General features: G+C 46.3%; 1 protein-coding gene across 2 annotated transcripts in view; it reads left to right on the forward strand.

Annotated features, from left to right (window-relative positions):
- The window catches only part of SYN3 (synapsin III), a 453479-nt gene that overhangs the window by 365097 nt on the left and 74321 nt on the right, over positions 1-14061 (forward strand). For both annotated transcript variants that reach the window (XM_059402159.1, XM_059402161.1), the window contains exon 7: positions 11650-11712. In XM_059402159.1, the coding sequence (XP_059258142.1) occupies positions 11650-11712 (63 nt within the window). The remainder of the gene's footprint in view (positions 1-11649; positions 11713-14061) is intronic.

A 14061-nucleotide genomic window follows, 5' to 3' on the forward strand; every position in this document is an offset into this window, starting at 1 on the left:
ATTGAGCCCCATGGTGGGCTCCCTGCTCAGCAGGGGGTCTGCTTCTCCCTCTCCCACCACCCCCACCCCCCACTGCCACCAACTTGTGCACTTGAGCTCTCTCCCTTTCCGAAATAAATAAATAAAATATTTTTTAAAGTTGGATACTATCATTGCAGCTGTAATGGGTCAGAGCTCTCTGTATTAAATGAAATGCTATGCAAGATTTACAGGATAAAAACCAGACAGTATGCCATCATCAGAGGCTAAGTATATTTCTGTACTAGAAAATAATGCATAGAGTCATTTTTTATGTAAGGAATATCTGATCAATCCATCAGTCAACTTAATGATAATTTTTAAGTCATTTCAAAGCAATTTTTACATTAAATAGTACAGAGATGAACACTTTGAAAGAAATGTTCGTAACTACATCCGGTGGTAATCAGGGGGTTTTGCCCTAGGATGTGAATCCGCTGGTTCAAATTATCCTGGAAGAATTTCAGCTTGGGATTCAGCTCTCCAGAGCATGTATTTGACATACAAACGCAAATCTTCACAATCCCTTGAATTGCTGGTGCGCCTCTGCCCATTTACAGAAAAAGCAACCAAGACTTGAGAGGCTAGGAGACTTGTCCCTGGAGTATACCTGTAGGAAGGGACAGCAACAGACTTCAAAGCCTGCATTGCTCTTCTTTCTCATGCTGTGGCGTTCCACGAATCGGCTTCCCCAACCCAGAGAAAATGCTATCTCCCTTCGCTCCTAGCCCCAAGTAAGCAGTGCTTGTTCTAGACAACACCAACAGGTGTACCTTTAAGCAAAGCTTTAGATGTATCTTTAACCTTAAGACATCACAGTGTGGATATAAACTGAAACAAAGAAATGCAGACACTCCTGTGGTGTGATTATTCTGGAACTATCTTCTGAAGTCGCTAAGAAGAGGAACGATGTCAGGGCTCATCGGACTTGTCACAGGGGTTTTTCCCACCGGGAAATGGAACTGAGCAGCCTGTGAGCAGAAGAAAGTGACATGGAAACCCCCGGCAGTTGGAAATGCCATGGCGGAGAGTCTCCACGGGATTCAGAGTAGTCTTAGACGCTTCGAGTCAATTCAGATGGTCCCCGATCCACAGTTTCACGGGAGATGTTGTCTGAACCATGAGCAGCACTCAGGAGAATCCTCATGGGAGACAGGCTGGCGGCCCGAGCCTGTTCTGTGCCATAAACCTCACGGTGAGAACCAGCAAAGCATATCTGCGGACAAATATTGCCATCCTATCGCTTTGTTTATTTTTGACTATTCCGTTTCTCAGGGAAACAGGAAATGTAAGAGAAAGGAATGTTTGTATTTTTGTAGGGCAGGTTTAGTTTAATTTTTCTAAATATGCCACCGGTATTTTTCCAAGACACACCAAATGTAGGAGGAGGTGATGCAGAGGGTTCAGAGGTGGGATTCCAAGGGCAGAGAGCGTTAAGCTGGCGGGGGGGGGGGGGGGGTGAAACCACGGAACTCACTCAGCAAACATTTCCTGGGCCCCTCCTTGGGTCTAGGGCAGTTTCGAGAATGAAGAAGGCAGTCAGGGTCTCTATCTTGGGCACTTGGGTGGGTGGAGGGCCCAGTGACTGAGGTTAGGATATTGGAGGAAGAGAGCATTTTGGAGGGGTTCATAAGGTTTCTTGGAAATGTTGAGTTGGAGGTGCCTGTGAGACTACCTCAGGGCTGGGTGTAGGAGGCAGGTTTATAATTCAGGAGAGGCCCCAAGGGTTCAATGATAAGCAACAACAGACACAGATCCACAGCTCTTTATAGGCTTATAGTCCAGTGAGGGAGTTAGACATTTATCCAGCAATCACAAAGACAAATTAAAAATGGCAGAAGTGCTAGGAGAGAGACAGAGGTGAGCCGGCCATGACCTAAGTAGGGAGCTGAGAGCCAGCTTTTTGAAGAAGCAACCTTAGAGCTGAGATCTGAAGCATGGCTGGGAGGAGCTGGGACAGTGTTCCAGGACAATGAAAACAGCATGTGCAAAGGCCCTGCGGCTGGAGGGAGCAAAGCGAGTATCAGGGCCAGAAAGAAATCCAGTGAGTCTGGGATAGAGAGGCTATTGGGGGAAAATGGGTGAGATGGGGGTAGAAAAGAAGGCAGGGACCTGGTCACACAGAGCCCTATAAGCTGTTGTCTCAACTTGTTTCAGTCATCTAGGTGGGAATTTATGGATTTGTCACAGCAGTAGAGAATTGGAAAGGGCTATCAAAGGTCATTGTATCCATTCTCCTCCCTCCAGACAGGAGTGTCTTTGTGTGCAGCTTGCGTTCCAAGGAGATTCTGTCAGATACTGCATAACGAGGCTAAGGTTTATCAAGCAGCTGCCGGGATATTTCTGTTCTCTCTTCTGAATGAGTCTTTTTTAAATGCCCAAAACAAACCCTGCTTCTGGGCTGCCCCATTTCTGTCAAAGGCTTCATCAGGCTCCCTGCTCACAACACGGACATCAGGCTTCCTTCTCCTCTCTTCTCCCCTTCCTGTATCTGAGAATTGAATGCGTCCTGTCTATCCGCATTTAACGTTCCCCCTACCCGAGTCCCCAGGATCCCAGCTGTGAAGGGAATAGAATGGGAACTAGTGTGGATTGCTGCCCTACTACATGCCAGTTTATACATCTCCTATCTCAGTGTTAGCCTCTTCACTGGCAGTGAGAATTTAGTGACTCACATCTATGATAACGTTGATTCTTCAAGGATCTTCCTGTTTGGCAGATGAGGAAACTGAGTCACAGAGCAGTCAATGATTTGCCCAAGGGTTCATAACCATAGGTATTGGAACTAGATGTGAAACTTGGGGGTCCCTCCGGCTCCAAAGCTCGTGCTACTCCTACCATTCCCTGAACTGCATGATTATTAGAGTAGCTGGCCTTGTCCTAATGAGTCTGCTGGCCTCCACCCACCTGCCCAAGCAAATCAAATGAGTGGACCCTGTTTCTGGGCACAGGGGAAGCACCTGATGGTGCAATGAATGATTATCTAGAAGTAGTACCGTGTGGGAAGCAGGGCACTGAGCTCTGGCCAAATCCTAGCTCCCCCACTTTCTTACTGAGGCAAGAAACTTCACTTCTGTTGGCCTTCATTTCCTTGTTTGTAAAACACGGGTAAAAATAGGAGCTATCTCATAGAAGTATCAAGAGATTTAGGTGAGGTGATATAGTTAAAGGGCTTAGCACCATGCCAGCCACACTGTAAGTGTTCTAGAAAGGGGAGCTGCTGTTACTGCAGCCTTCAGAAGGGTCTTCCTAAACCTGGTTTGTATATGACTATCCTCTGCACACAAACCCTCAATGGCTGCCCAGTGCCCACAGAGTGCATCCCGAACTCCTACCTCTGATGCAAGCAACCCCCAAGCTTGCCACTCCCCATATTCCTACCCTAGTTCACACTGCTTCCCCAGCAAGCATCTGCACAAACCAGCCTTATCAACAGCTTGTCCCCAAATCCTTTCTGATTCTACTTGTTAGCACATGATACCTCTCCCTGCCAGGGGAGGCTTTCTCTAACACCCATCCAACAATATACTACCATGCACAGCGTCTACTATATCCAGTCCTCGTGTGGAGCCTGGAGATACAGTGGTAAATAAACCAAAAGAGACTCTTAACTCTAGGAAACAAACTGAGAGTTGTTGGAGGGGAGGTGAATGGGGGATGGGGTAATGGGGTGACAGGCATTAAGGAGGGCACGTCTTGTGTTGAGCACAGTGTTATATGTAATTGATGAGTCATAAAATTCTACCTCTGAAACTAATATTAAACAAACAAACAAACTAAGCACCTTCTTTTGTGCGAGCTCCTATAGGGGAGTGGAGAGATGGACACAAAGGAAATGAACATATAATTGCACTTGGTACCTAGCACTATGGAGGGCAAGTTCAGAATGTGATAGAGAAGACAATAAGAAACACCCACTTTAGACCAGTGGCCAGGGGAAAACTCTCTGGAGACAGAGCATTTCAACTGAGACGCCAAACATGAGAAGGGATTGGCCTTGTCTCAATCTAATACGTGCCCTGCACAGTACTTGCCAGCCACATGGTTCTCACTCAACTAGTGTCCACTGAATTGATTTGAATTAATATTATATTATTGATCATTAGGCAGAGTCTTTCAGAGAAAGAGATCAACATGTGCAAAGGCCCTGTGGCTAGAGGGAGTGTGGCCCATTGAGTAAAAAACTGAAAGTCCTGTGGGTTAATACATAACTAGTAGGCAGAGGTTGGGGTGGGTAGGAGGGAAACACAAAAACAAAACAGAAGAAGCAAGAACTAGATCAGGTGGAGGCTTATAGGCATGAAATGGACACCTAGCTCCTCACTGAAATCTTCCCAAGCTTCTTTAGTCCTTGACTTTTTTCCTCCTCCAGACTCTTTCTGGCCTTGTTTTCTCCATACTTAGCCAGGACTGGACACTGAAAGTGTTTAAATCTCCAGAGACTCATGAATGCAGAGAGAATTGCCTCCTTCTGGGGGAAGCTGCAGAAGGCCCCTCAGAGCCCAGCTTTCTAATTCCATGGCTTGAAGAGAGTGCTATAGTACTAATCTGGGCTCCCGCTGCTCTGACTCCACCCCCCCCCCCCCCCCCCCCCAAGAGAACAGCCAGCAGGATGGCTGGGCCACCCCTACTTATTTTGGCTTCTTGGGAGACTGCTGAATAGAGCCCTTATCAGGGTGGGGATCTCTGGTTTCAAAAATTGATCTGCCTCTTCTAACAGGATGTCAGGCCTCTCACGCCATTGGGCAGTGCTGAACTCTGGGGCCCCGGGGGCATGTGAGCAGGGACAAGGAGCCTGCCAGAGGCTGGTGCGGCCTCCCATCCCCAAGGGGACTAAATAAAGCTATTGTTGGGAAGAGAAGAGAGAAAATAGCCGACAAGATGTTTTTTGTCCTCCATGACCTGTGTTAGGGGAGGGGCTGGCCTGTTGCAAATGAGTGGAAATGGGACTGGCCCTTGGAACACAGCTGAACAGCTAGGGAAGGGAAAGAGCTTGAAAGGGGAGAGAAGCTCCACCATTCCTCACCTGCCTGACCTTGGGAAAATGGCTTGTCTCTGATCTCTTACTTGTCTCATGGGGAAAGAAAGGTGCTATCATATGTAGAGTGCCCAGTACCATTCCTGGCTATTATAAGACACTCCAGAAATGCCATTGTCATTAGCCTGGGAGATTGTATGGCGGGCTGCACCCACTTTCATTTCCTGAGCCCTTAGAAACCCCTTGAGAAACCTACCAGAATGTCTTCAAATTCTGGCAATTTTCCCCTTGAAAAGTTCTTGGCCTGCCTTCTAGGAAGTAGCGTTATGTCCCCCAAAATGGGTCTGTGATTAAAGGAGCAAGACTGATATAAAAAGAAGGTCAAGCAAAGCTTTATTTCGCGCCAAGCATCAAGAATCAGGTGCCAGGGCGGCACCTCTTACAGAGAGGGAGATCCTTTTCTGTTTCACAGACTAGCTTTTAAGGGCAAAGGCCATGCGGTTGGGCCTGGCCACGCACAGGTGGCCAATGAAACTGTAACACACAGAGGAAACCCCACAGTGATGCTAGGTGACCAATTGAATTACAATTTACCCTAGTAGACATTTGAACTAGCCTATCACACCTTGGTTAGGATTGGCACCCAAAAGGTGCCCAGAGGGCAGGGCCCATACTCCTTGGTGATTAGGGAGACAGTATGCATCCCCCCACTGATCCTATGTTTCCACCTGCCCTGACCCACCCTTGTATTTGAGCTTTGTTACCTGGGGCTGGTTTCTGGGACTTGTTTTTAAGTAAGTCCCCTGGGGGAAGGGGAGCAGGGACTGTTTAAGGGTTAAACTATGTTATTGTTTTAACCTTGATGGAAGCCTCTGGCTAAATAGGTCCTTGCAATTAGGACACTTGTTTGTAAGGATACCTGCACAAAGATATTTGGTAGTCTTGTTTGTAGTAGCAGAGAGAAAGAGAGACAGACAGACAGAATGTTACACAAATGTCTATTAATAGGTAAACGACCAAAGAATTACAGCACCCGTGTCCTGTGGAATATTGTGAAACTTTAAAACTATTGGATTAAGGATATACCTACTGAGGTGGGAGAAGAAGTGTACATGGCCTGATATTCAGTGAGAAGAACCATTTTAGAAAAAACAAAGAGCAACCTCAACCATATATATATTTGCAAAGATTAAGGATAAAAAGCAATGGGCAGGAGTATGCACTAGACACGCCAGGCAGGTGAGATCCCCAACCCAATGGAGTGGGGAAGGGAATCTAAGAAAAATTAAAAAGACCATGGCAAAATAGGAGGGAAAAACTTAGGGTATAATGTTAAATGAGAAGATAGATGTCAAATTCTACCTCTAAGATTATTGCAGAACATTCCATTTTTTAACTGGACATATAAATGGGGATTATAAAGTAATATGGACCAATACAAACACTGACTTGATTAGATGATGAGGTTGTGGAGATTCCTCATCTTGGGTTTCTATGCTCATTTGAACACTATTATTTCAATTTTTTAAAGCATCACTTTAAAAAAAGAGAAAAAAGAAAAACTCGGGAGTATCTCCTCTTTCTCCACCATCCCCAGGCCAGCCCCGGCCCAACCAGTGGTACTTGGTTTAGTTGTAATCAATTCCAAATTGGTCTATGGCTTGTTAGTGTCTGCAAATACAATCTATGTCTCCTACAGCAAGCAGGTCACTCTCCTTTTCCAGATCTGAACTATTTCCCCACTGCCCATCCAAGAGATCTAGACTCTTGCCTTCAGCTTTGAAAGCCCCCAGCAACCTGGCCCCAAATTGCCTCTTTCTTCTCTCCAACACCAGCCTAGAGCCTTCCCATCCAGTTCTAAAAAGAATGCTATTCCCAGGGTGCCTATGTGTCTCAGTCCATGTGTCAGGTGATGTGTCCAACTTTTGCTATCAGCTCAAGTCTTGATCTTAGGATTGTGAGTTGCCCTGCACTAGACCACACTGGGCATGAAGTCTACCTCTCTAAAACAAGAAATTTTGGCTCTGTCTCCTGTGTCCTGCATAGCATAAAACACAGTGTCAGCCACCTACTTCTCACTCCAGTGAATTCATTTGATTCAATATTATTGTATGAATCATTATAATTAGAAGAATTTATTGTGCCCTAGATACACATGTGGTCCCCAGGGAAGTGTGCCTTGGTAGACAGAGTGCTTGATTGAGAGTCAAAACTCATGGCCTTGACTTCTTTTTTATTTTAAGATTTTATTTCTTTCTTTATTTATTTTAGAGATGGTACGGGCTGAGGAAAGGAAGAGAGAATCTCAAGCAGAAAACTCGCCAAGTACAGAACCCAGTGCAGGGCCCAATCTCATAACCCTGAGACCATGACCTGGACTGAAATCAAGAGTCAGACACTTAACTGACTGAGTCAACCAGGTGTCCTAAAACTTATGGGCTTGACTTCTCATTCTGCTATTGTGGGGCATGAAAACAATCGCTTTTACTCTTTGGGCTTCAGTTTCTAGGAGGACACACACATGTATTAGTTTCCTGTTGCTGCTCTAACAAACTAAGCTGTCAAAAAGAACACCTCTTTATTATCCCACAAATCTGTAGATTAGAAGTCCAAGCTGGCATGTCAAGGTGCTCTGCTTAGGGTCTCATAAAGCTGAAATCAAAGTGCCAGCACATTGTGTTTTCCTCAGGAGCTCAAGATCCCCTTCCAAGCTCATTCCTGTCAGGACAGAATTCAGTTCTTTACAATGAGGTACACCTAGGGCCCCCATTTCCTTGTTGGCTATCAGACAGGCTCCACCTTTGGTTCTGGGAGGCTACCCCCATTTCTTCTCAAGTACCCCCATCTCAAAGCAGGAATAGTGTGCTGAATCCCTCTCCTGCTTTGACTCTCTGCTTCCCCCTTTTGCCACCAGCCTGAGATGGTACTCCACTCCTAGGGTCTCATGTGATTTGATTAGATCCTCCCAGATATATCCATATTTTAGGGTCACATGAGCCATATAACATAAAACAATCCTTATATGGCTTTGTATAACAATCTCATCACATTTGTGGCCTCCAGAGATTAGAGTGGGACACCTTGGGGAGCATTCCTAGAAATTTTACTTCCCACCACATGGAAACATGGGGTCTAGACAAGATGATTGCTAAGTTCCTTTAGATTTCCCTTGTTGGACTTCATTTCACCCCCTGCCATACTATCACATACTGCCAAGCAGCAACCTCTGCTCTCCTTCCTCCTTCATCTAGCCTTTCTTCACCTCTGTCCTTACTACCATGAACTAGTGTCAGCTCCTTCCTCCCCTCAGCCCTACTTTACACTTTGAGTTTGAACCTCCCCTGAGTGCTAAGCAGTATGACATTCCTTATTTCATTTCTTCTTCCCACAATCATCAAGTAAGCTAGGCAATATCATTCCCATTTTGCAGATCCAAGAACTAAGTTTTAAAAAGGTTAGATATCTAGCCCCAGATTAGAGAATAAGTTTAACTCCAACACCCACATTCTTTCCAGTACCCATCAGCATGAGGGAAGAAAATGAGACCAGAAGAAGTGGAGGGGAAGACAGAGCACACCCATTCCCCCATCCCACATGCTCCAGCTTGAAATGAGATAGAGATAAAGCCCCAGAAGTGACCTGGGCAGTTCTTGGATGGCTGGTGGTGTCCGGAGTCTGTTAATGAATGGCTGGGTATGACAACTCTTCTGGGGAATGAAAGCCACTTGGTGAAAGTGCACCCATTCATTCCACTTCACATCCCTTGGGTTGGTAAAATTTAATTCTTTCAACCTCAGGTGTTGGGGGCTCTTTCCCTGCCTGTGAGAGCGTAAGTCGGTATAACTACTTTGGAGAGCAAATTTGGCAATACCTGGCAAAACTGAGAAGAGCGTTGCTTAGCCCTAGCAATTCTGCTCCTGTGCATGTGCCCTGGAGAAACTCCCCTGCACATGCAGGGGGGATGCACTAGTATCATTTATTGGAAAAATAGAAATCACCTAAATGTGTATCAGCAGGAAGTAGACAAATGGTAATGTGTTCATATACTAAAATACTATGTAGCTGTAAAAATCTAATCCACATAGAGGAGCCGTATAGAGGAGCATGCATGAATCTCACAAATATAATGTGCTTAAAAAGATCATCAAAAATAGTTTGTTTCGATACCACTACATAAAGTTTAAACATGTGTACTGTATATTGTTTGAGAATCATATAGTTAAAATATGTTAATAATACTTAAAATATGAATAAGTGTGAGGCAATAATAAACATCTCATAAATAAAATTATATCATGATGATTACCTCTGGGTGGGAGAGAAGAGAGTGCAGTCAGAAAGTCTATCAGGGATCTCATCTATGTGGGCAGTGGCTTATTTCTTAAGTGGGGTGATGGCCATGATAATGCTCTTTAAGTCTTTTTCATATGTGAAATATTTTGTAATAACTATTAAATGGACAAGTAATCACTACCAGGAATATGCTTAGCACAGAACAGTAAGTGGAAAGAGCAGGAAGCAGAAGTGGATATTCAGTATACTCCCAAGGTAGAACAAATGGGAAGAAAAAAAAATGTGGATTTTTAAAAAAGAAGACCATTTTGGAAGGGAGGGGTGTAGGGGGAATAGGTAAGCCTGGTGGTGAGTATTAAGGAGGGCACGTATTGCATGGAGCACTAGGTGTGTTGCATAAGCAATAAATCTTAGAACACTGAAAAAATAAAATTTACCAAAAAGGTAAAATAAAATGTTAAAAAAAAAAACCAACAGATAATACATCTGTTGAAAGTCTGAGGATGATCTTTATTGTCTTCTGTATAATAACAATATAATACTTCATTACATTTTCCAAAATTTTTACATAGTGAGTACATACTGCTTTTGAAATCAAAATCAAATATTGGCCTTTTTTAAAAGATGCATTTGTTCTCTCTAAGCACCAAGACATGATAAATTATAGCCTGGGGGTGCCTGGGTGACTGAGTCATTTGAGCATCTGACTCTGGGTTTTGGCTCTGGTCATGAGCTCATGGGTCATGGGATCGAGCCCCATGTCAGTCTCTGCACTCAGCAGAGCCTCTGTTTGAAGGGTCTCTCCCTCTGTTTCTCTCCCCCACTTGTGTGCTCATGCTCTCTCTCTCTCTCTCTCTCTCTCTCTCTCTGTTTCTCTCAGATAAATAAATCTTTTTTAAAAAATCAGCATCAAAAAGGGGAAAAATTTTTTATTCAACATCTACTACAGGAAGCCCTGAGCTAGATCTTAGTGAAAACCTTTCACATCAGGCTTGGAGTCTGACAGGCCCACCTTTAAGCCCCAGTTCCACCCATTCCCAGCACCCACCTTGAGTCTCAGAGTTCCTATTTGTGAAATGGTGATTAAAAACCTTCCCTGCTTACCTCATGGAGCCATTGCATGGGTACAATGAGATGAGGCCCATCGAATGACTCTGTGACCCACAGCAGACCCTTCAAAGCACCTACAGCAGCACCTCCATGTCAGACTAGACTCTGGGCACCAAGAGAGAAGAGCCAGTTTCTTCCTCTCAAGGCAGCCAGAGAGTCAGTACAGACAGCACTGTCAGGGACAACCCAGGACCAAGGACAGATGGCCCAGAGAGTGGAACATGATTACCCATGGTCAGGTAGATCCAAGTAAGGGGACTGAAGTTACTACTAAATAATTAGAAGGGAAAACTTTTACCCTCAAGCACCTCCAAGTAGACTTGTAGACACCAAGCAAACTCATCTCAAACAACATATGAACAGTTAAGGGAGGAAATGCATAGCCTAAGTTTGAACCTGGTGCCCTTACTTCCCAGCTGAGTGACCATGGTCCTGAGTAAGCACCTAATCTTTTGAGCCCCTCTCCTCCTCTAAAGAGAAGCATGCATGCCTCCTAGGTCTTGCTGAGAGGACTGGTTGAATGAAGCACAGACTCCTTACCAAGCACCTTCTCTGGGCCAAGCTATGTTCCTGGAGCTAAGGACACTAAAGGGAACAGCGAGACAAGTAGCATGGCTCTCGAAGGGAGATGATACACAGCGATTGCCCAGAACAGTGCCCAAAAGGGTGCAGCCAATACATGTCTGCGCCACTGTTAAGAAACTTCATAGGGTGGCCTGGAGAGGGCTTGGGGGGAGGGAGTGTGTTTCAAGATACATGAAGGTTTTTGAGGGATGATGTAAGGCAGAACCATGGTGGGAGTCACGAAGCTGTGGTTCATTGGGTACTTAAAACGTAAAGGCTTCACATGTAATAATTTATTTGATCCTCGCAGCAATCCTGTGGGATGGACACTCATCGTCCCCATGTTACAGGTGAGCAAATTGAGCCACAGATCATGTAAAACTCGCCTAAGGTTGCACAAGTGGTGAAGCCAGGATCCGAAACCAGTCGCTTTGTTCCTTCCTGCAATCTCTCGGTGGGTGCCCCAGGCAGGCTGCTTTTAAGTGCTCAGGGCTTCTTTTGGAAGCCCAGATCTCTGGCATTTCGTGCATTGGAGCTGCAGCAGGATGACCATCTGTCAAAGCGTTCTTGTGGGGATTCTGGGTAATAGCAGATGACTGAATCTTCTACAGAACAGGCGGAGCCCAGTGTCTCTCGGTGGCAATACTCTGGGATGCTAATGAGTGATTTCCTCTTGTCTCTTACAGCTCACAGCGCCCCACTTCCCTGTGGTGGTCAAGCTGGGACACGCCCATGCCGGAATGGGAAAGGTATGAGAAGCAGCTTTTAGACCCACATTCATACCCATGCAGCCTCCCCAGCCTGCTTGTTCCCCTCTCCCTCTGTCCCCTGCCAGCCCCACCTTGGCTCCATGGCCCAGAACAGTGTTGGAGGAGCCCAGGATGCAGGATGCACCCTGCCCCCCCCCCCCCCTGGCCACCCCCCCCGCCAAGCTCCTGTACCATGAGTGTCTCTCTAGCTCAGTCTGTACCCACTGAACCCTGCCTGGAGTTGCTAGCTAATTGTTTCCTATGATTGTGGATTCAGAGCAACGAATGTAAATCATTTTCTAGATGCTGATTCTTTTGTTCCCATCCTCATTTCCATGGTGGCTCTCTAAACTCCAGTCTTACTCACGTCCCCGCCACACCTGCGGGGCCAGGACCTAGAAGAAGGTGAACACATAAGGCTCTGTGGAGGAAGGCCCTGGAGTCAGTTAGCTTCTGCAAGAGTAAATCATATATGTTACACAGTCACAGCTGACATATTTGTCATAATTGGTCAGGTCCTTTCAGCTGCAAGTGTGGAAACGTGACTCAAATCAGGAAGCGAAAGAGAATCCATTGGTTCCAGCCACCGGGAAGTCTAGGAGAGTTCTTGATAGGTCTGCGCAGAGCTGGCTTCAGGAGGCCAAGCAATGCTATCAGAGCTCGGTCTCCTGTATTTCTTGACCTTGTTTATCTCTGCCTGGTGTTTTCTTCAGATAGTCAAGATGGCTTGGGGACCTACCCTGGTCCCCAAGCTCACTGTCACAGAGGAAGAAAGACCAGCATCTTTATATTAACCCCACAGTGGAAGGCTGGTCAGCCTTGCTCGGATTCCTGGGCCCATCCGCTAACCAGCGCATGTGAAGATGAGTACAGCCAGTCGAACCGTGTGAACCAGGATGTCCACAGGAAAGGGAGATTTACTCCTAAAAAAGAGGGGTGGGAGTGTGGGGAAACATGGGGGCCACCACAGGCCTCCTCTCAAACCTCTGGCTCAAATAAATAGAAACCTTGATCTGAGTAGGCCCAGCCCCCTCATAAATAAGCCTGCACCTGGCACCTTTATTCTTCCCCACCCTCTAATACCTTCTATGTCATCTGTTCCCACCTAAACTTCATCCCCTTCAGGCAGCAAAGGGCCAGACGGGTCAGGGCACGACCCACAGCTCTGACATTCATGTGAACTTGAACAAGTTGCCATCTGACCTCTCTTGACCTTCTCTGTCAAAGGGTGATGATTCTAAAAACCATCTTTAAAAGAAATCCTTCCTTTAAAATACTTCATCTTCCTGAAAGGACACACCGTGAGGGCAGGGCTCTTACCTATTTGCCCACTGCCATATCCCTGGGGGCCAGTAGCCCCTCGGCTTGTTGGGTAAACGGATGGATGAGGGGCCCCCTCTTTAGACATATTGCTGTGTCTGTGTCCCTGCGGCCCCTCCCCGCAAGCCCTCCTGCACCTCTGCCCCTGGGCTCTGGCACTGCCCTTGCCTTAGTCCTCAGTGACTCTCTGCTGCTGAATGAGCAGGCACTTTACCGTCCTCATGGGAGCTGACCTTCCTGTATCTCTTAAAGCTGCTGGTTTTCCCTTCCGCCCAAAACTCCTTCTCCAGTGGCCTTTAACTCATGCTCCTCTCCTGGCTTTCCTGTCTCTACCAGTTCTTCACAGTCTCCTTCGTGTTGTTTTCTTGCTGCACCATCTTTAACGTGCACGTACCTGCACTCTCAGCTCCTAAAGTCACCTGCGTGCCAATAGTCCCCAGGTTGGATTTCTCATCCAGAGCCTCAGCTCTTAAATCCAGTTCCCTCCTCTACATGTCCCGCTGGTCTTCCATGGAAACCTCAGACTCTAACAGTCCCAGAGAGCCTTCTCCCCCTCCTTGCCTTCCTCCTCCTCCACCTCCTCCTGTGGCTGTCTCTGCAGCAGGAACCTTCAGTCCCTCCATTGTCTCAAAGCAAAAATCTGGGAGTCGGCTCCCCACTCTATGTCTAATAGGTTGTCAGGTCTTTTCACTTGCCTTTGTCAACGTTGCTCAAACCCATCCTTTCCTTTCCACCCACTGCCACCATCTTGGACAACTCTGGTAAAGTGTTCCCAAGAATTAAATTCTGTATCTCAAGCTTCAAATGATCCCAGACAGGAGATACTTAGAGAGACTGAAGCAATGCTCAGAGGAGGGGGTGCTCTGAGAAACTCTGGCCCAACAGGGACTCCTCCATGGAAAGGAGGACACATATCCAAAGATAAAAAGTGTCACTGACTAGAATAAACTGAGGTTTGCAGAAATACTGACATCAAGGGGAAAAGGCTCTTCTCCTTCAGTAGGCAATGAGAAAACTATCGGGAATGGC

This window comes from Mustela nigripes, chromosome 6 (assembly GCF_022355385.1).
Source record: "Mustela nigripes isolate SB6536 chromosome 6, MUSNIG.SB6536, whole genome shotgun sequence".
Taxonomy (NCBI): Eukaryota; Metazoa; Chordata; class Mammalia; order Carnivora; family Mustelidae; genus Mustela; species Mustela nigripes.